Here is a 21,798-nt window from a genome sequence, read left to right as displayed (position 1 = left end):
GCGTCTTGAATTAATGGCCGCTCATTTGTTATCGAAAACCCTACAATATGTCGTATCGATATTAGCCAAGGAAGTACTGATCAGCGAAGTACTGGCTTTCACCGACAGCTCAGTGGCGTTGACGTGGATCAATACACCTGCATTCAAATTAAAAACTTTTGTTGCGAATCGTGTGGCTAAGATTACTGAATGTTCAGCCGGTGTTCAATGGTATCACGTCAACGGCACTGACAATCCTGCCGATGTATGTTCGCGCGGCGCCACGCCGGCCCAGTTGCTGCACATCGCTGATCAGTGGTTCCGCGGCCCACAGTGGTTGTACGATCCACAACATATGTGGCCAGTGAGGTCTCTAACTGAGTTCAAAGGAGAACCCCTGGAACTAAAACCTGTAAAGGAAAGTACGTCATTACTCACTGAAGGTGTCTCTCTAAAAAATAACTTTGATAATATAATAAATAAATATTCGAATTTTAACAAACTGCATCGCATAGTCGCCTGGTGTTTCAGATTCTTACACAATTCCAGGGTTTCTCGGCCTGATAGAATCAGGGGCGCATTGCTCACCGCAGAGTTAAATAAAGCTCACGATAAACTTATTCAAATAGTTCAATCCGAACATTTTGGTGATGACATTGAGTCATTAAAACGAGGTAATCGATGCTCTCAAAGCCTACGTAAACTCGACCCGTTCATTGATAGCCGTGGTCTTCTCATGGTGGGGGGTAGGCTTTCACACGCAAACTTACCATTTACTCAACGTCACCCTTTAATTTTACCGAAAAAATGTCATTTTACGAACATTTTAATTGATTATTATCATAAAGTTTATTTACATGTCGGACCTAGGACTTTACAAAACATATTAGTTCAAAAATATTGGATTATAGCCGCTCGCTGTGTTATACGGTCTCGCCTTTCCAAATGCGTTACATGTTTCAGAAATAGGCCCACTGTAAATCAACCTAAAATGGGCTCTTTGCCTAAGTGCCGCTTACAGGACGTTTACCCGTTTCACACGGTCGGTGTCGATATTGGAGGTCCATTTTATACAAAAGAAACAAATAGACGCAATGCTAGAATCTCAAAGTCTTACTTATGTCTATTTGTTTGTTATTCGACTCGTGCGGTTCACCTTGAGGTCCTTTCGGCGTTGACTACTGAATGCTTCCTAGCTTCATTCGATCGGTTTACGGCTAGGCGTGGTCTTCCACATACCATGTATTCGGATAACGGTAAAAACTTTGTCGCGGCCGGTAAACACTTAAACGAAGTCGTTCAATTTTATAATGCAAGTCAACGGCAGCTTATTGACGGTTTTACAGTCAGAAAAGTGACATGGAAATATAACCCCCCGACAGGTAGTCATTTTGGGGGCATTTTTGAAGCCGGAATAAAATCGGCAAAGTACCACTTGAAGCGCGTAGTAGGTACTCGTGCTTTATCTTTCGAAGAGTTGGGTACTCTTTTTGCTAACATAGAAGCGATTTTAAATTCGCGCCCTTTGTGTAGTTTGTCTAATGACCCGAGTGAATTCGACGTCCTTACGCCAGGACACTTTTTAGTCGGTCGTCAATTGGTATCGGCTCCCAATTACGATCTTTCAGATATACCGTTGAATCGTTTAACACGATGGCAGTGCATTACGCAGGCCGCTCTGCACTTCTGGCGCCGGTGGAAGTCGGAATACTTGCACACATTGCAACAAAGGCAGAAGTGGTTTGTTGATACACCTAACTTAAACGTAAACGATTTGGTCTTAATTCATAACGATAACGTACCGTGTCAACAATGGAGTTTGGGTCGTGTAGAACAGATTCACCCTGGACGTGATGGTAGAGTTCGCGTTGTTACATTACGTACACAAAATTCACGGTTACAACGGCCTGTTTCCAAATTGAGTCCTCTCCCAAAAGAGCAGGACCAATAACTTTGTTATTTATTTCTATCATAATAATATCATTCATACACTTAATTATTTATTATACAGTCCATTAGCTTATCTTATTATAAAAAAATATAACTTAGTTTTCTTTGTCAACAATAAAGTACATTATAAGTAGTATATTTAATAATTCTACTCTTGTGATGTTATTACCTATTTTGAAATCACTGTTGATTTCGGTGGGGGGTAAATGTTAGGACACCGACCATGAATCCCTTCCAAAAACTCCTTTGGTTCGCGCCAAAAACTCCCGCCACCCCAAGCCAGGAAAAAAGAAAAATAAAGTGGACTCGACTACCGCCGTCGCGCGTTTCTATACAAGAAATTTCTAAAATAACATAAAAGTGTATTAATTCAAGTTGTGCTGTTTAAACTTAATCTGAAAGTGCACTAGCAGTCTCCAGAGCACCCCGGGGTCAGAAGAAAGCAAATTCAACAATCCTGTAAGTACCTTTCCTTTGGTCGGTGTTTTGTATGGGCAAGTCTACTTTTCAGATTCAAAAATATCACTAATCTCAGTTATCCAACAACCAGTATGAAGTATGCACCACATTTTGGTAATGTTTACCTTTTCTAGCCACAATTATAGGCTTAGTGGTGGAGCTGAGAGTGACCTTAATCTTCCTGCAATGGTTCAGTTCTTATCTAATAACACGCACAAGTTCAGGGGTCCTCAACTATCTACTAAAAATTTTAAAAAATAATAAGTTAGAATCATTGGACTTGCACGATTATTTCGTGGCTGACTTCGCTAACTCAAGTATTTCTTTTTTTTTGCTAGTGATTTGTGTCTTATTGACAATTGGGTCGTGTACTAGGTTCGAAATAAATTATACTTGCTCCTTGTTCGAGACGTGTGTTTACAGTGTGTCAAAAACCGTCTCGAACAAGGAGCTTCGTATAATTGATATAGAACTTCACTTACAGGTATGTTCGTTTAATCTCTTAATTATGAAATTCTGATTACTAAATAAACACAGATCTAAAACTAACGGAAAACATTCTCTTTTTTCTATTTAACTTATTTATGAATTTTAATCAAGAAAAAATCGTAACAAATCCGACATTTTATCACGTTTTTCTATGACGTCACAGTGTGTTTTTTCATACAAATTCCACAGTCATTTCGTTTTTTGACGTTTAGTAAAAAGTAACTGATCTGACTAGTTGGAAACTACCACACGAGTCATGCATGTATCCCCAAAGAGGTAGGCAGATGTGTACAGTACGAACGACCCATAGGTCGTTCTTCTTTTTTATCGACAATGATCTCTCCTTCGTTCTAATAGGTTATATGTTTTAGAATTTTATTTAATCTTTCAATTGTGTTCCAATATAGTTATCTTATTATACTCAAAATACTAGCAAAATACTAAACAGTTCCTCTTTTGGATTGCTTTTCACAAAATTCTATGACAGACTGGTAAATTGAAATGCTGTCTCCGATGAAAAGGGCCACTCTGTCACAATATTTTTTGGAATGCGACTGCAAAGAAAAGTATGTTACCAAGAATAAAAAGAAACACTAAATAGTCCTCTACAGCCACATCTTTATATGATGTTTTAAAATATTTATTGCCTTTATAATTTTAAAGTGTTAAATCCGATATATGGAGAAAATGTCATTTTTTTGTAAAAAAAAATCGATAAAAAAGAAGAATGACCTATATACACCAACTCCTCGCAAGCTATTGTTAAGACCCATGTAGTAGGGCGGAAGCCTATTGCCATTACCCGGGCACAAATCCTGGAAACTACGCGATGTCAATTATCTGTGATCCAAATATTAATTCTAACCCACAAAGTCGAATTCAGTGGTTTAGAGCTCGAGCCCAAGTCGGGAATCGAACCCGTGACACCAAGATGTAAATCACGCGAAAAAAATAAAAAGGCTATCACGGATTCCAAATAATAATAATATATTATCATTATTATTTTTTAATATGAAAAGAGATAATAAACGAGTTTAAAACATAAAACAAGTAACAGCACAATTCGTATTAAAAATGTTGTGCACCCCTGCGTAATTACGGATAATGACCAAAAAAAGTTTGGAATATCATGTACAGCTTCTCGGGGGCAGGCAGCAAAACAAGAAAGAAGTCAGTGTTTGGTATCAGTCGTCTTTGGATCTCAGTGAGAAGTGCGCGTGCGCTGACCGCCCAAACTAACTTTCACACAAGTTCCAAGTAAGTCCGGTACTCTAGTATAATTTTAAAATCAGCTGTGCGATATTTATAAGTTTTTTTTAAATAAGAGTGTGTTGGAACTGAGCCATTCAGCCTTGTTTTTTTGTTAAGGCCCAGTGAAAATAATTAAAATCAGTTGTAATTTAAACTGGGTTGTTGAGGTCAGTCATTGATCTCACAGCCCACACGAGAGAAGAAGATAAATAGAGATGGAAGTTTTTAAAAAAATCAATGGAATAACTATAATTTTTTTCTTTATGACAGATTGAGACCCTTTTTATAGAAACTAATGTTCAAAAATAGTGTTAAGAAGTTAATTAACAGTTACTTAAATATTATTTTCTTAATTCAAATATTACACGGGACTCCCCAGTACTGATTGACATTCTATTTTTATTGAAAGCTCGGTGAGTGGTTACTTAGTTCATTTTGACGGATGTACCTCTGACTACCCCAATTGGGATATTGTCTTGAGCTTATGTTATGTTAAACTAATGTTTTTAGCTCTGCGATTCATTTCAACTTTTAACCACCTTACAAATAAAATATAAACCAGGGATGAACGTGGGTTCAAGTATTTGACAGCCAAGCAAAATTGAATCCAATTGAATGAACTTTTCCGTGCTTCGGAGGGCACGTTAAGCCGTTGGTCCCGGCTATTAGCCGTAAAAACACCTCCACCAATCATTGGAGCAGCGTGGTGGAGTATGCTCCATACCCCCTCCGGTTGATTGAGGGGAGGCCTGTGCCCAGCAGTGGGACGTATATAGGCCGTTTATGTATGTATGTATGAATGAACTTTGCTTGGCTGTCAAATACTTAAGCCCACGTTCATTCCTGGTTTATTTTTTATTCGCGAGGTGGTAAGTGTTTTTTTTTATTGTTCTTTAATGTTATGAGAGTATTCCCAACTGATTAGGAACTGTTCACATATCAGTATCATTGTGCACAACGCACTATTATTTATTCTGTGGCAACGCACCAGACCTGACCGACCCTGACACCAGGGTTGATGTGGTTGGTACCTCACACAAGCGACTTATTGGCCCTGGTTTGGGAACGTCAAATGTTTTATACCTATGGTTAAAGAGAATTTATTTCTCAATTCCAACATATTAAATGCCATTTACATAAGAAACATTCGTCTGTCCACTATATGCCAACAACGCATCCTTTCTTATTTTGGCCACACGATGCGCAGAGGTGATGACAGTTTAGAGAAACTGATTGTGGTTGGGAACACTGAAGGCAAAAGATCGCGTGGTCGTTCACCGACTAGATGGACTGATCAAGTGAAAGACTCGTCGTCATCCAAGTTCTACACAGTAGTAAGGGAAGCGCTGGACAGGAACCGGTGGAGGCAGATCATACGCTCCAGGTGCAACCCTGATGCTGACCACGATCCTCAGATATGAGGGACCGACCAAGAGAGAGAGAGACATAAGAAACAAAGTACTTACATTTATATACATAGGTATAACTTCCCACTTCGCCTAATAAACTTAAACATAAGCATTTCCTTCACACACTTCTACACACACAGACTGGTCCGCAGAACCAAGCACCACACTTTCAAAATTATGTACACTTTAAGAAGGTACAGAAGATATATTTTAGAAATAAAACGGATTTGAACAAGAGTTTCATACCTTACTTAACCTACATTACTAAGTATTATTCTTGATTTTCATGATTGTAAAAGTGTAAATAACTTAGCCACTATTAGGTGGAGACTGTAATTAGTCTTTAGTTAATATCTGGTTATTATTTTAGAAAATGTATATGGCCCTAAGTCAAAATATATAGATAAATAAACAGCGATAAGAAGAAGAATATTCAGTGTGACAAATTATTGACAAAATGTGACAGAAAATAGTTATACATTCTTACATACACATAGACTCAAGTCTATTTCCCACCGGAGTAAGCAGAAACTATAGAAATTCATTTGCTTCGAACCTGACACATTCGTCAAATCCTTCCGTACACGCACGCCGGTTCAGAGTAGATCGTACTAAACCTTTCTAAGGACATCTCCAATTTGGAAAATAACCAACCTGTCCATCTTCAGACTTCGCATCACCAGCGAATGCCAATTGTCTAATAATTATTTGCTGCTCTACCCACCCCATTAGGAATAACGGGCGAGTTTATAAATATGTGTGTGACATTCGACGAAATAACGAAAATTTTGCCTCCGTTCAAATTATTGCGAATTCTTCTTCTATCGTGTGGGTTGTGAGGTGGATTACCAACCCCATCAACCCTGGTGTCAGGGTTACTATCGAGCCACCAAAGGCCCCTGACATGGCTCATTGCTTATTTATAAAGACATCAACGCGCTCTTAGTTTTCGGAATGTTATTTAAAACTCGGTTAAAACATTATTAAGAGCATAATTAGGATTGAATTCAATAATTTATTTCAGACGAATCACAAACCTAGGTACCTAGTTAATTACATACATAAACAGTTTACATACGTCCCACAGCTGAACCCCAATACCGACCCCGCCGGCGTGGTCGACGATTTCCCTCAATCAGCACTTATCGCTATCGACCCATTATGGCCGATTAATTCTTTCAGAAAATAATTTCACAATCACACATAACACATGGATACAGTACAACTCGGGCGGCCTTATTACTCTAGAGCAATTTCTTCCGGCAACCAAAGGAAACAAACATTTACTAGACTTAGATAGTTTTTTTCCCTAGTTTGGTTACGACATTACAGGCTGATCACCTGATTGTCCGAAAAGTAAGATGATCCGTGCTTCGGAAGGCACGTTAAGCCGTTGGTCCCGGTTACTATTTACCGATGTAAGTGAGTAATCGTTACATGAGCCATGTCAAGGGCCTTTAACGGCTCAATCATAAACCTGACACCAGGGTTGTTAGGGCTGGTATTCCACCTCACAACCCACACGATAAGAAGATGACTGGTATTGGATGCGGGATGGTGCAACAAGGAATAAAGTAAACTAAATGAGAATCGTTATTCTGCTAATAAGCGACATTTATATCTGTCGTCGTACGTATTTGTATTGTAATGAGTTAATAATGATTTCACCTATAGCTCTGATTTAGGGATAACGGGCAGCCCACTTTGTGTGTCTGTCTGGATGCAGAAGAAACTGCCCCCCGTGTAATCCTAGAACGCACGGGAGTGTCAGCACAACGGGTAAAAATCCCCAAAGGAATGGGGTCGCTCCGCGAAGCCTGTGAAAACTCCAGGCTTCTGAGCTTCTGGAAGGAGTTAGGTTGGCTTACGTTGTCAACAATAGCACGCATAATGGGCCATCTTAGAGTCTAAATGCGGAAAACAGAGCCCATTAACTAACCTATAGCTCTGCCCAGCCTATTAAGAATCACTGGCGTGCGTTCATGGATGTTTTGGTAGAAATTGTACACATTATTTCATAAACAAGTTGGCTTGTTGTGAAAAAATAATTAATGTCCCTCGTAAGAGCATATGCGTAGTCTGGCGTACCTAACTGGCCGCAAGATTATCATCTTCACTAACCGTCATAGTAACATAATATACTATAACACTGCGGTCACCGGCGCATGCGCATGCCAAGCATAATTTGCCATTTCGCAAACTGCGCACCACCAACATATAATGTAGGTACAAACTTTCATTAAATACCCCGCGCGCATTTCATAATGTTATCTATAACCCGACTAGTGCAACTCGACACACTTATATTATGACTAATTGCCTTAGTTGCTCAATCTTAACTAAAGAGTCAATCACAACGTGGACATAAAAGCACCTTTATAACTATACAGGGTGTTAGTGACGTCATAGCGAATGGTACTATGGGTGATGATTCTGAGTTGATAATTTGATAATAAGTGGAATTTTCCGTCGCAAAATTCTCTCTCTCCTTGGCATTTATTATTCTGATGGTGGGGTCTGCCTTCTTCGTACTTCTCTTCCACTTCGCTCTATCGGACGTGTCGTTCCCGGAGACATTGCACATACACAGGTCCTTTTTGACCACATCCGCCCATCTTGTATCTGGTCGTCCTCTTGGTCTAAGCCCTGGTATGTTTAGATTGGCTGTAACGTTACCCGCATAATCTGGAGGTCTTCTCTTTACGTGCCCAAACCAACGGAGTCTGCTCTCTTGTAGCTTTTCGAAGATGTCGCGTACGCCGAGACTGCCGCGCACGTATTCGTTACGGATTTTGTCGAGCATCGTCACTCCGCACATCCACCTAAGCATTTTCATCTCAGCGACTTGAATGGTCTGGACTTGGCGCTGCGTTACGTCGCAAAATTCAATATTTTTAATTTTTTTCAATGATATACTTTTGAAAAAATCCACTTGATATTAATTCAGAATAATGAGCTGAATCATCTCCCTCAGTATTCGTTACGATGTCACATACACCCCGTACAAGTACTTACACATAAATTCATTCCTGTCGCAAAATTCATGAAAATTTTAGTTTTTTTTTTAATTATTTTCCGTTCCATACTTTTGCGACGGAAAATTCCACTTGATATCAACTCAGAATCATGGCCTGAATAATAATTATCCCTCAAAGTTTTCGTTACGATGTCACTTACCTTGCCTACCCGTATGAAGGTCGGTCACGAGTACTAATATGTATACACTTTGAAACCATGTCACATTAACTTTTTTGACAAATTAAACCGTAAGTCTCATTAAATGTCAAATATGATAGTGCGACAGGGTTCTAAAGTGGGTACATGATATTGCTCATGACTGTACCTGTAAGTAAGGAGGCAGTATATTTTTTGCTATAAGGGGCTTAGTGAACTACCCAATCCGTAGGACCTGATGCTTTAGGGTCGGGTAATGTAAGCTCATCAGGTGAACGACGCCACGATATTATGTAGTATCCGGGATGTGAAGTGAACAATGTGTTTAATTATTTGTGATAAACGTGCATTCAAACTTTTTTTTTTGTAAGTATGGCAATCGTCCAGAAATGACATTTTTGCCAGCGTCACGTCGATTATTATGTACCAAAATAACGGATTATACATTACGAAATTGTCAAGAATCACTATGGAGTTAGTAAACTATCAACCCAACACATTATAAGTGGTTAATTGGAACAAACAATCATTATAAAATATAAAGATATAAGTCTTGAGAAAATATTATATACAACGAATTATAGTATAATATTATTAATAGTACAATAGTTGTCAATGGCCTTGTATATATATTTTTCCCTTGAAAATAAGAGGCACAACATGCTGGTGGGGAATTCAATGGGGATAGATTGCAGATTCCGGTAAAAAGAATTTCGGTTATATAAAGGGCATTGGAAAAATATATGGTCCAATGAGCCTTCGTTATACCCACAATCGCAGAGTGATGAGTCTCTAATCCGGATTTTAGCCAGATATAATGGAAAGAAACAATGACCAATTCTCATCCGAATAATTGTAGAGGTGATCTTTTTACTTAGTTTAATTTTGAAAAACCAAGGTTTAGCTACAGTGGTTTAGACCCGTGCATTTACACTCGAGTATTCAAACTCGTGACTCTGCGTTGAAAGTCACGCATTTTCCAAACCGAGCTATACTGATTTATACATAATGTTTTATAATAAAAAAATTCTGAGAAGACCACAGAATCAGATCAGACGATTGTCCAAATTAATTAGAAAGAATGAAAAAATGATTATTATAAAGGGACACCACAGAACAGACAAAAAACAAAACACGGAATAACACATACTCCCTAGTTATTCACATTTTTCACAGGGTCCGCTTTCCTAACCTGAAAATTTGACAGGTCCGGTTTATTACAGAAGCAACTGCAGAGGCCACATTTCTCGCGCTCGCTATTCGTGATCCAAACATGAATTGGAAAACAAATGATTTGGGCCTGTGCTGGATTCGAACCTGCGACCTCAAAGTGACAAGCGTTCTACAACCTGGGCCACCACGGCTACATAACTTACAATCAAAACACTTAATAACAACAACAAATAAATACACAGTAAACATTAAAGCAACAAAATCTAAATATATAAAAGGAGAAACTGACTGACTGACATATCAACGCACAGCCTAAACGGCTAAGTGTAGGCACTTGAAATTTGAAAGGGACGTAGCTTAGGTACCGTAGAGGTGCACTAAGAAAGGAATTCCCGGAATTCCTACAGGAACGGGAATTAGCGGGAAAATCCTTTTGTATGAAAAATCTAAACCGCTTAAGTTAGACGCTTGAAATTTGGCATGCAGGTACCTTAGTTAACTTAAAGCTTAGTTGCAACAGGAAATAAATATTGCTTCGCTTTATTTTGATCAGAATAATAATGGGTGGAAGTTGTAATTGTGCTTGCATGTATTAAAAAGGGTCATCATTTATACCCAAAAACAAAGATAAAAGATATGTCTATTATCCATAAAATTAGAAGGTTAGACAAATGAAGAACTGTACAGCGCCATCTATGTTATTTATGAGAAACGTAGCCTGTAAAGTCCCTTCTTCTTCTTCTTCTATCGTGTGGGTTGTGAGGCGAATTACTAACCTCATCAACCCTGGTGTCAGGGTTACTATTGAGCCGCCAAAGGCCCCTGACATGACTCATTTATAACGACTACGTACTTACACAGTAAGTAGTAACCGGGACCAACGGCTTAACGTGCCTTCCGAAGCACGGATCGTCTTACTTTCGGACAATCAGGTGATCAGCCTGTAATGTCCTAACCAAACTAGGGACCACAAAGTAATTTTTGTGATATGTCCCCATTGGGAATCGAACCCAGGACCTCCGGATCGTGAGCCCAACGCTCAACCACTGGACCACGGAGGCCGTTGTCCCTCATTATGTCATTTTCTTCATACGAAAACTCATTAACCTTAAACCAAATGTTGTAATCTTTGAAATGCCTTACAAAAAGTTGAATCGCGCGGCTCTTCGTTTCGGCGCCTGCGATCCGAAAGTAAAGTGTTATATAACATAAAAATTATAGCGTTACTTGGTTACTCAAGTTACTTGTCGATAGCGTTGCTCAACTTCGTACAAAACTGAAGGCGCGAATCAGTGAGGTAGGTTGTGGCAGTTGCCTCATCCAAGGATGCAAACTCAAGATAACTAATATGTATTTTGCAATGTGCATTGCGAAACGTTCGACGAGTCTCTGTTATAGGTAATCCGCGGATGTCTTGAAGGTTTTAAAGGTCTTTTAAACGTCTATTCGTGTTGTGCTTTTCAATACGGGTGGTTAACAATGTAATTAGTTTGACAGGGAAATAGCGGAAACAGAGCATTACCACATTATCAAGTACAAAGTCACTATTGTGATAAAGGACTTTTGCTATCCGTAAATTAAAGTCGGTTTCCGCAAAGCAACAATTACTTATGAATAGAGAACAATTCTTCTTCTTGTCACTTGTATAGGGACGGTACTGAAAAGTATCGGCGTCCGAAGAACGTAAAATACGATCCCGACGACCCGATTACTCTAGCCATAAAGGCAGCCGATCAGCTCGCGACACCAAACACTTCACCCCGCCGGCGTGGTCGATGACTTCCCTCAATCAGCGCTTATCGCTATCGACCCGGTCGATTAATTCTTTCAAATATTTTTTCCTCTCAGACGAACCCTAAGCCGAGGTTCGCGTCCAACTCGGCACCCTCAAGCCTGTTGTCTTAAACGTTGTACCGGGTGAGAGCCTTCAGCGCGCAGCAACCTTTACGTATAGGTGATATTTTGTTGTTAGTGTGTATGAAAACAAAGGATCTTTTTTTTTGCAGCCTTAAGAATGTCGCGGAAACTGAGCGTGCGCCACCTGACGGAGGCAGATGAGTACAAGTGCCCGCTGTCGGCGCAGACGCAGGCCATCGCCGAGGAGCAGCTGCGGGAGACGGACAACTCCAGATCGCAAGCGCTAGCATCCGTCCGCAGCTGGCTCGAGCAGAACCCTAAGTTCATGGCCATCAGAATGGGTATGGCCATCCAATCAACCACTCAATAAATATTTTTTTATTACACGTGTAACGTTATAGGACAGTAACAACCAGATAAATTACTAAGGCAGACAATAGGCGACCTGATTGCTTGACAGCCATTTCTGACCATCCTTTTTATTAACTACATTTACTACTTAAGAAGTCACTATAGTTAGTGACTCATTATTATGAGTTAATTTCAAGTGGAATTTTCCATCGCAAAAGTATAGAATTGACAATTTATAAAATAACTATAAAAAACACGAATCTTACAACGGAAAATTCCACTTGATGTTAACTCAATGGTCTGAATCATCCCCCTCAGTATTCCTTACGATGTCACTAACACCCTGTATATTATCCCGACAGTTGTACTGTTATCTCTCTTATAATATAATTAATAAGTCTCTTCTTACACGCGTTTTCTAAAAGGCGCGCGGAACAATTAAAAAAATATTAGACACGTGAAATAACTTGTATAACAGTGAGTTTATCTATTATATAGTTAATTAATGAAATTATACACGGTCTGGTTTCTGGGCCGTGACCATACCGTGACTGTTTCGACAGTCGTGGACAGTCGTGCACATTCATGGATAGTCGTGCACAGTCGTGGATAGTCGTGGACAGTCGTGCACAGTCGTAGATAGTCGTCGACAGTCGCCGACGCCGTTTACTCTTACAGTTTATTTATAATGCGATTATGACCATAATGGTCCTAATTTCTGCAGACATAATCATAATTTTATTTTAAGTTATACCATTTTATTAACCGCCGAAAAGGGACGAATAAACGACAGGCATAAAATTTATGGACCACACGTCAATTTTAGCCAGAAATCTAAAACAACCCTCTAAAAATTTTACATTGGTCAATCACTCGACTGAATTAAGTTGACAGCACACGTCAATCGAGTTGCATACCAGTGAAATGCCTATTTGATTCGCCAGGGTATTCACTCATTCATTTTAATATTAACAGCTGTCAATCACTCGTTACATAAAAATAATTCTTAAGTACATGACACTTGGATCAGATATGTTATAGAATTATGTTGCTACCTAGTGCAGCGAAATTTTGCTGCAGCGCAATCTTTTTGCTTATCAAGTTTTCTTTTTCTGGCTTTTTGGACGTATGCTATATTTAAAATTTGAAATATGAATTTGTCTCCATGGTTTGTTTGTTTGTTTCTTGACATTGGAGAGATATTCTTTGTGGCTGACTATTGGTTTTCTTGTATTTTATCTGGAAAATCTAATTTAATGTTCTGTATGTGTTTTTAAACATGCTGTTTTAATTGTGAAACGTAAAACGTAATTTCTGGTGATATAATTATAGTATTTCATTTTCCCTGATAAGGGAAATCCCCTTGGGTTTTGGTTTTTACCTGGAGCTACATCGTGTGCGAAGCCGCCCCATCCCCACGGATCCTATATATGATTCGAGTTGCGACTGCGAAGTCGCTACGATCGCTCCGACTCTGCGGTTCCTGTCACTTGCCGTTACCCGTTTCCTGACCTGAAGCTGTATCGCTTCATCGGTCCCTGTTCGGGCGCCAAAAATGTAGCGATAAAGAAGAGGAACTCGCTAGCAATTAAATAAATTTAATGGGAAATGCAATTTAAGGAATTAAAACTATTATAAATTAACACGAACATAGATAAAAGGTAACCTCACCTACCTCCGTTGATCAACGAAAGTTTTTAAAGATTATGCCAAAAGGAACACCAAACACAAACGATGCCGCGCGGAAATTCCGCTGAAGATTCCGCTGCGGAAAATTGTCTCCGCGTTTTATTCGCGCTTCAGTACTCCAGGTGGTTTCACGACAAGTTTACGTCCTGCGTGATACGGATACTGGTCATGTCGGCACGTATCACATTAAAGACATTTTGAAATAAATTTACATTTAAATCCCTTCCTTCCGCCCGCGAAGTTTCACCTTTTTTTTTCTTTTCTGTGGCGGTGGTGCTTCGCGAAGTATGTTCATTCGTCCCTTAACCTTTTTTTTCCGTAATTTATTCTCTTTGGACCATCATAGTTAGTCATTATCATGCATGTCATTTGTCATCACAACTGTTACCTATTGCCATGTAATTTATTTGACACCTGACACATCATGGCATGTCAGGGTGTAGTTTTTTTTGGTCACGCTGACTATTATTTGAAAGCGTCGATCCCATTTTGTATTTGACACTTGCGTGTTTATTTTCGCACGTTACTTATTTTAAACTTTGTATATTTTTGTAAACACTTTGCTTATTTGTTGTTCTTGTTTTCTTTTCTGCTTTCTTTGTCTAGGTTTAGAACCGGTTTGTTTAGGTTTTAAGTCTGCGTTGGCACGTTCGCGACGTGTTCAATTTAGTTTTAGGTGCGTTCCTTGTTTTTTTTTACTCTTTCAAGGTTTCCTTGTGGTTAACCGCTTTGTAATAGTGATTGTGGTATTCAATCCGGGATCGTTTAGTTTTAGTATTTTCGTCTTGTCGTAGTTTTATTTCATTCTTGTCATTCTCATCCGTTTTGGTAGTTCATTTTACATCCACCTTACCCTTCTTTTTCGTATTTCGTTTTAGCTTTACCTTTGATCATGTATACCGTTCCTACCTTCTCGTTTACACCTTCCACTGTTCTTGCACTTTACTTCATCTAGTCTTCCAGGTTTCCATTCTTCTCTCTAGAAGGGGGATGACTGCAGCGAAATTTTGCTGCAGCGCAATCTTTTTGCTTATCAAGTTTTCTTTTTCTGGCTTTTTGGACGTATGCTATATTTAAAATTTGAAATATGAATTTGTCTCCATGGTTTGTTTGTTTGTTTCTTGACATTGGAGAGATATTCTTTGTGGCTGACTATTGGTTTTCTTGTATTTTATCTGGAAAATCTAATTTAATGTTCTGTATGTGTTTTTAAACATGCTGTTTTAATTGTGAAACGTAAAACGTAATTTCTGGTGATATAATTATAGTATTTCATTTTCCCTGATAAGGGAAATCCCCTTGGGTTTTGGTTTTTACCTGGAGCTACATCGTGTGCGAAGCCGCCCCATCCCCACGGATCCTATATATGATTCGAGTTGCGACTGCGAAGTCGCTACGATCGCTCCGACTCTGCGGTTCCTGTCACTTGCCGTTACCCGTTTCCTGACCTGAAGCTGTATCGCTTCATCGGTCCCTACGAGACGGACGGATCGACGGAATATCTACGGCTGCGAAGAACCAAATTGTTTTTGTTTCTTTTTATATTCCAGAACCTTTTTTTAAATATTATTTCCGCTATTTGTGAATATTTATTTAGGAAGCTTCTTCAAAATTCTTAAAGCCCCGCGCGGCATCGTTTGTGTTTGGTGTTCCTTTTGGCATAATCTTTAAAAACTTTCGTTGATCAACGGAGGTAGGTGAGGTTACCTTTTATCTATGTTCGTGTTAATTTATAATAGTTTTAATTCCTTAAATTGCATTTCCCATTAAATTTATTTAATTGCTAGCGAGTTCCTCTTCTTTATCGCTACACTAGGTATATTGCTTCTCTTTATGTTGATCAGAATAATAATGGGTGGAAGATGTGTTATTAACAAGGGTCATCGTTTATACCCAAAAACAAAGATAAAAGTTGCATGAAATTAGAACTTTAAGCGAAGGCAACTCTGAGCAGCGCCATATTATTATTAGCCTGTGTGATCCCACTGCTGGGCAAAGGCCACCCCCATGTCTTTCCAAGTATCCCGGTTCTGTGCGAGCTCTATCCAATCTTTTCGATAACCGTCGAGGTCATCGCGGCATCGTTTCCGGGGTCTACCACGTCTACGGTGTCCGTCCTGTGGTACCCAGTGCGTGATGATCTTTGCCCATCGTTCCGGGTTCCATATATATTTTTTATTTAGGGAACGTAGCCTCGGAAGTCGCTCATTGGGAATACGAGAGTCATGAGCTTATGTTATGTTATAATTCCAGATGCGAACTTCCTCCTCCGTTTCCTCCGCACAAAGAAGTTCAGCGTCCCGATGGTGCAGGAAGCCATCGAGCGATACGTGCTGCTGCGCCAGTCCTGGGGCATCGCCTTCAACCAGCTCGACTACCAGCTGCCCGTCATGATGGAGCTCATCGACTTGGGGTAAAACACCTACATAAGTAGTCTTTATACGTCCAATGAGAAGCCATAGAGGAGCTCGGTGGCGCCGCGGTTAACGCGCTCGGTCTGCGATTGTTGAAGTAAAGCAACTTTCGCAAAGGCCGGTCATAGGATGGGTGACCACAAAAAAAAAGTTTTCATCTCGAGCTCCTCCGTGCTTCGGAAGGCACGTTAAGCCAATGGTCCCGGCTGCATTAGCAGTCGTTAATAACCATCAATCCGCACTGGGCCCGCGTGATGGTTTAAGGCCCGATCTCCCTGGCATTCTACAGTTCATCATATCCGCCTTAAGACTTCAATACCAAGTACAGTGAGGCTCGCTGACAGTATGTTATCTGGGTGACCCATGGTACAACCTGATTGCATCACAGGGCTTTTTTCCCAACCGTCTGATGGTACAACTCAACACTACATTTCCTATGGAACAATTACTATTGAAGCCATATTGCTATGTATGCCTCAAAAGCATAATGTATTTATTAATTACAGATACATTTTCGTCAGCCCGTTCAAAGACAAAGGCGGTCGCCGTGTTGTCATATACAGACCTGGTAGATATACAACCAAATATTGCACCACCTCACGTTGCTAACACGCCATCACATATGCATCACTATATCGTATACAGGGTAACTTATCTATCCATATCAAAGTCGGTTCTGGCGGACAAACCTCCATTTTACTTTGCTGTAATTTGCAGTTTAATTACTTGTGGTTGTAGCAACTTTATTGATGATAACCACTGAATAGAAGAAAGACGTTGGAAAGGCTTTTTTTTTTTGACGTGACTTATTGTAGATTTGCCGCAGATGGCATTAACTACTTGGCCGGACAAATGGGGAGCGCTGAAGGCTCTCACCCGGTACAACGTTTAAGACAACAGGCCTGAGGGTGCCCAGTTGGGCGCGAACCTCGGCTCAGGGCGTCGTCTGCAAGGAAAAATATTTGAAAGAATTAATCGACCCTAGTGGGTCGATAGCGATAAGCGCTGAATGAGGGAAATCGTCGACCACGCCGGCGGGGTCGGTATCGGGGCTCTGAAGTGTTTGGTGTCGCGAGCTGATTGGCTGCCTCTATGGCACGTTGGAAAGGCCCTAACGCGCATTTTGTATGAGAACCGCTGTCGCCAGTACAACCCCACTCTCTTTTACTACTAATCATACAAACAGATAACTACGACAGCTACTGATTTTCAAATTTCATAGCTACTATACCGGCAAAGTATATTTAATGTGATAGCCTGGAATTCTATTTTGGCGGCAACATTCCTTGCCGCCAAACTATCATTACTTATCTTAAAAAATACATACAAAAGTAGTTTTTTGATAAATAGCCGATCATGCTAAGATTTTTAGCTTTCCTGTGTAGAAAAGGAGGGATTTCCTTGCATGAGAGTCGATATTTGACTTATTGCCGTGTAGGTTATAATGTAATGCACAAGATGATGATGGTGTTTTAAATCAAATCAAATATACTTTATTGCACATAACTAAAATTTCAACAATCAGACATAACACATGAAAACAAACTTTTACTTTTAGGTATTTATTTTTTGTTGCACCATCCCGCATCCAAGTTGTTTGTAAATGTTTATTTCCTTTTGGTGGTTGCCTGGAAGAAATTGCTCTAGAGCAATAAGGCCGCCCAAATTGTACTGTATTCATGTGTTATGACTGATTGTTGAAATTTTAGTTCTGTGCAATAAAGTATATTTGATTTGATGATCTTTTAATATGTTTTCGCGGAGCTCCGTGTGTCGTAAAGTTTGCGGATTAGTGGAGTGCAAAGTTGTCAATGAACTATTTATTCATACTTATAAGGCGCGCGTTTCGCTCTCCCTTGGCCCTTCCAACCTTTCTTCATTTCCGTGATGATAAAGGACGAGTTTATGTATGTATAACGCCGTCATTCACTTATGCTAAGTGCAAAAAAGGATACAGCTGTATAGGTTTAGAACCGCGAAACTAAGTCTGTCTGCCAGAATCGGCAATATGCTCCATTCATTTAGACGCAGCTAAAATAAAAAGGTAACAAAGTTTTTATTTACTTACGTTTATGTAGATATATTATAAAGATCATGATAAGTGTCAACAAAATATACATCTTTCCCATTCAAAGATCAATTCTATTTCTCATGGATTAGCTATTTTGCAGATACTTACATTTTCGTGCACATGTATTTATTATGTATTAATAATATAAAGCTTGCCACAGCTTGCAAAATAGTTCTTCACAGCTAATATTTATATTATATAATTTTCATTTTAGTGGTAGAGAGTATGATATATTGTTTATCCTACGGGATATACCGTTGGGGTACATTTAGACCTCTGTCCTAGGTACATCTGCACCTTTCATAAAGATGCAGATCGTCCTTTCTACCTTACCGGTATTTTTTGCGAACTGGGAAATACAGAGTGTCCTAGATGTATTGAAATAGAGTCGAAGGAATTCCTTTTGCTACGACTCTAACAGGCAACTTCTGTTTCCTCCACAGGCGATGTATGCATTTTAGTGGTTTTAGACTACTTACTCTTGAGCTTATCCTTGTCAATGTCCACCCCATTAGGAATTAAGCGTGTCGTTTATGTACGTATGTGCTTATATTTAAATTTTATTACCTAAATGATAAATACCTGGTAATATTATTCTGCCACGACGCCTGTACCCGTCATGAGGCCGGAGGGACTGGCCGGAATACGCACAGGACCGCGAAAAATGGAAAGAGGAAGGGGAGGCCTTTGCCCAGCAGTGGGATCTTGTAGGCTAGATTAGATTATTATTCTACTTATTAAATAACTTGTAATGGATTTAAAAGATGCGTTGCTGTTGCAGTTTCTTGTCATTCCTTCTCTGCCAATGTAACTTGACTTCCAACAAGTTTATCAATGATAAATTATTCATGAAAACATAAACGATTGATAATGTCAATTTCCAGGTGTATTTGACCCTTACAAGTACACGAACCAGGATATGTGCCGCGTGATGGGCATCTGTTACGAGACGTTGATGGAGGACGAGGAGACGCAGGTCCGAGGGCTGGTGCACTTCGCTGACGGTTCAGGAGTCAGCTTCCCACACCTCACCCTGTTCACGCCTAAAGAGGCTGTGCGGATCGTCAAGAATGGAGAGGTAACCAAACAACAATATTTTTATTTCCAATGATCCATATTAAAGTCTTAAAACTGAATTTTAAAATCCAGACCCCTATGTGTCTGACTACCCCAAGTAGATCCATCGTAAGACAAAATAAGTACCCACGCCTCTCCGAGCTTTCTGTCAGACCAACGTGATAGGTGATGAGCCATATCGCCGTCTATAATGGTCGAGCCAACTGTGTTAGTGAAAACTGAAGTTATGATAAATTAATAACTCACTAGCGCAAGTCCTGTACTGGGGTTCTAACCAGCGCTTCTCGATGGAGAAGCAAGCCGATGAACCAGAGGACGCCGCTGACGCTGCATCAGTTATTAAAAATAACCGGCTTCTCTTTTTTGCAGAGAACAATCCCGATGAGGCACAAAGAGATCTACGGCGTGAACGTTCACCCGACGATCAAGTTCGCGCTCGACTTTGGCATGGGGCTGATCTCAGAGAAGATTAGGAAGCGCGTGCGCCTCTACACGGCCGTGGACGACGTGGAAATCGACAAACAACTGCTGCCGCAAGAGTACGGCGGACAGATGCCCATGAAGGAGATGATTGGTTGGTTCACCACATAATTTGTTTTTTTTTTTTTGTTTATTATAAAGTTAGTGATTATTTAGAAGATATGAATGCATGGGATTGACTATCTGAGAACTGATATTAGGCAGCTAAATTACTCAATTGTATACCAATATTTTATGTTTATTTTTTTAAAGAACGTCAGGGCCCTGTGCCGAGGTTTTTCTTGCAGCTTCTTTTCCCCGGCTATACAGGTTGTGACGTTCGTTATGTAAAAATTTACGATTCAAAGTGTAACTATGTTACGTACTGAATAAAGATATTTTTAAATTTGAATATGACGTGACTTCCCCTGTGGAGTTTCTACATGAAGCAGCAATCCCAAAGTATCATATTTATAATGAGTCACGTCACAAATACTAGCGAGCTTCTATTCTCTCGTGTCGAATACTGTATGTTTCTTGGATCACCACTGATTAGTGAAGGAACTTTTTCGGCTATCGATGTTCACTGATACGGTTTACTACTTCTGGGAACATAACATTCTATACTATAAAATGGTATCAATTCTGGCAGACAGCAACTTAATTTTAATTTGGCAGTTTTAAAGCACTATCTCGGTCTGGGACTTATTATAAGTGAAGACCGGAAGACAAAACTGTTTTAAGAGCTGCCAAGTCATGTTGTGTCCGGCTGAACCTGCACCTTTATCTATACTAACATTATAAATGCGATAGTACCTGTCTGTTTCCTTTTACCACCTAAGCCACTGAACTAGTGCGCTTCAGCTTAGGTCACAGTGACATGGACGAAAATCCAGCCAACAACTAGTAATATAACAACTAACCTTTCAGAACTGTGGAAAGAAGAGCTAGCGAAGAAGCGTGACACGCTGCTGTTGAATGACAAGATGGCGGTGCGCCTGGAGATGTACAGCGAGGCGGCGCGAGAGGGCGCGATCTCCGCGCTGCGCGCAGGCGCGAACACGTGCGCCGGCGCCGACGCCGTCGGAGACGCCATGCGCGGTCTCACCGGCAACTTCAGAAAACTCGAAGTGGATTAAGTTAAACTACATATTTTCTTTAAGGCCCTGCTCATATTATGAAACTAATATGTACGACACGGCAAGGATCCTGTGGCACTTGGATGACATTAACAGGGGGGCGCTAGTGTGCGCCATCTCCATACAATCTCCATTTATAACAACGAAAATGACGTTTTCTTAGGATGCAGCGTTAGTTCCGATTGTATCCACGTGTCACTTGCCTTACCCAGAAAAGTGTCAAAAAGATCACCAATAAGCGTCACTTTTTGAAGATAGTGTCCTTAGCCAAGTCGCAAACAATTCTGGCAATCGACAGTTTTGTTTTTTGACGTGGCATATTGTAGATTTGCCGCAAATGGCATTAACTATTTGGCCGGAAACAATCGATAGAGACAGAGATAAAAAATGTTTTTGTATGGGTTTGATATAAGGTGACAATGATATTGACATAATGTGGCATGTGAACCCCATACATATTTAACACCGTCACTATTGATTTTCGTAATCGTTTCCAACTTCGCTAAGGCACCTGGTGTGTGAAGGTTTTTGTTTGGGCAGGGTCAGCCTCTTTTAGACTGATATCACATATTGGTGTCGATTCGAGCAACCACCAATTTCAACTTAATTTGTCAGGACCAAAAGTAGCTCTCTCTTTCTTGCACGTATTGTGAGTGAAGGACGGCACTAGTTTGAGAACTGTAACCAAAATTAGGTTTGTGGCCGCCCGAATAGGCACCATTGTTATAATTATAGTATTAAGCCTCCGATTACCTATAGTATTATAGTAAATAATGGCCTGATAATGATTGGTGATTGTGTAGATGTAGTTTCAAAGCATTTTACTATTATTTTAGAAATTATATTACAATAAACTT

General features: G+C 39.9%; 1 protein-coding gene across 1 annotated transcript; it reads left to right on the top strand.

Annotated features, from left to right (window-relative positions):
* The first annotated feature begins 4,053 nt into the window (after window positions 1-4,053).
* LOC126380133 (alpha-tocopherol transfer protein-like) lies at window positions 4,054-21,730 on the top strand. Its single transcript, XM_050029389.1, has 7 exons — window positions 4,054-4,134; window positions 11,891-12,082; window positions 16,035-16,194; window positions 16,702-16,763; window positions 19,151-19,344; window positions 19,713-19,917; window positions 20,733-21,730. Exons 2-7 carry the CDS (start codon window positions 11,899-11,901, stop codon window positions 20,939-20,941), a joined length of 1,014 nt encoding a protein of 337 aa, XP_049885346.1. The 5' UTR covers window positions 4,054-4,134; window positions 11,891-11,898; the 3' UTR covers window positions 20,942-21,730.
* The last annotated feature ends 68 nt before the right edge of the window (window positions 21,731-21,798 follow it).

Source organism: Pectinophora gossypiella, chromosome Z (assembly GCF_024362695.1).
Source record: "Pectinophora gossypiella chromosome Z, ilPecGoss1.1, whole genome shotgun sequence".
Classification (NCBI taxonomy): Eukaryota; Metazoa; Arthropoda; class Insecta; order Lepidoptera; family Gelechiidae; genus Pectinophora; species Pectinophora gossypiella.
Note: the sequence above shows the minus strand (reverse complement) of the source record. Positions and strands in the feature narration are given on the sequence as shown.

Coding starts and splice junctions, on each gene's coding strand:
- LOC126380133 (XM_050029389.1), top strand. CDS start 11,899: ATGTCGCGGAAACTGAGCGTGCGCCACCTGACGGAGGCAGATGAGTAC. Junction 19,345..19,712: donor GGATCGTCAAGAATGGAGAG/GTAACCAAACAA, acceptor TCTTTTTTGCAG/AGAACAATCCCGATGAGGCA. Junction 19,918..20,732: donor GCCCATGAAGGAGATGATTG/GTTGGTTCACCA, acceptor CTAACCTTTCAG/AACTGTGGAAAGAAGAGCTA.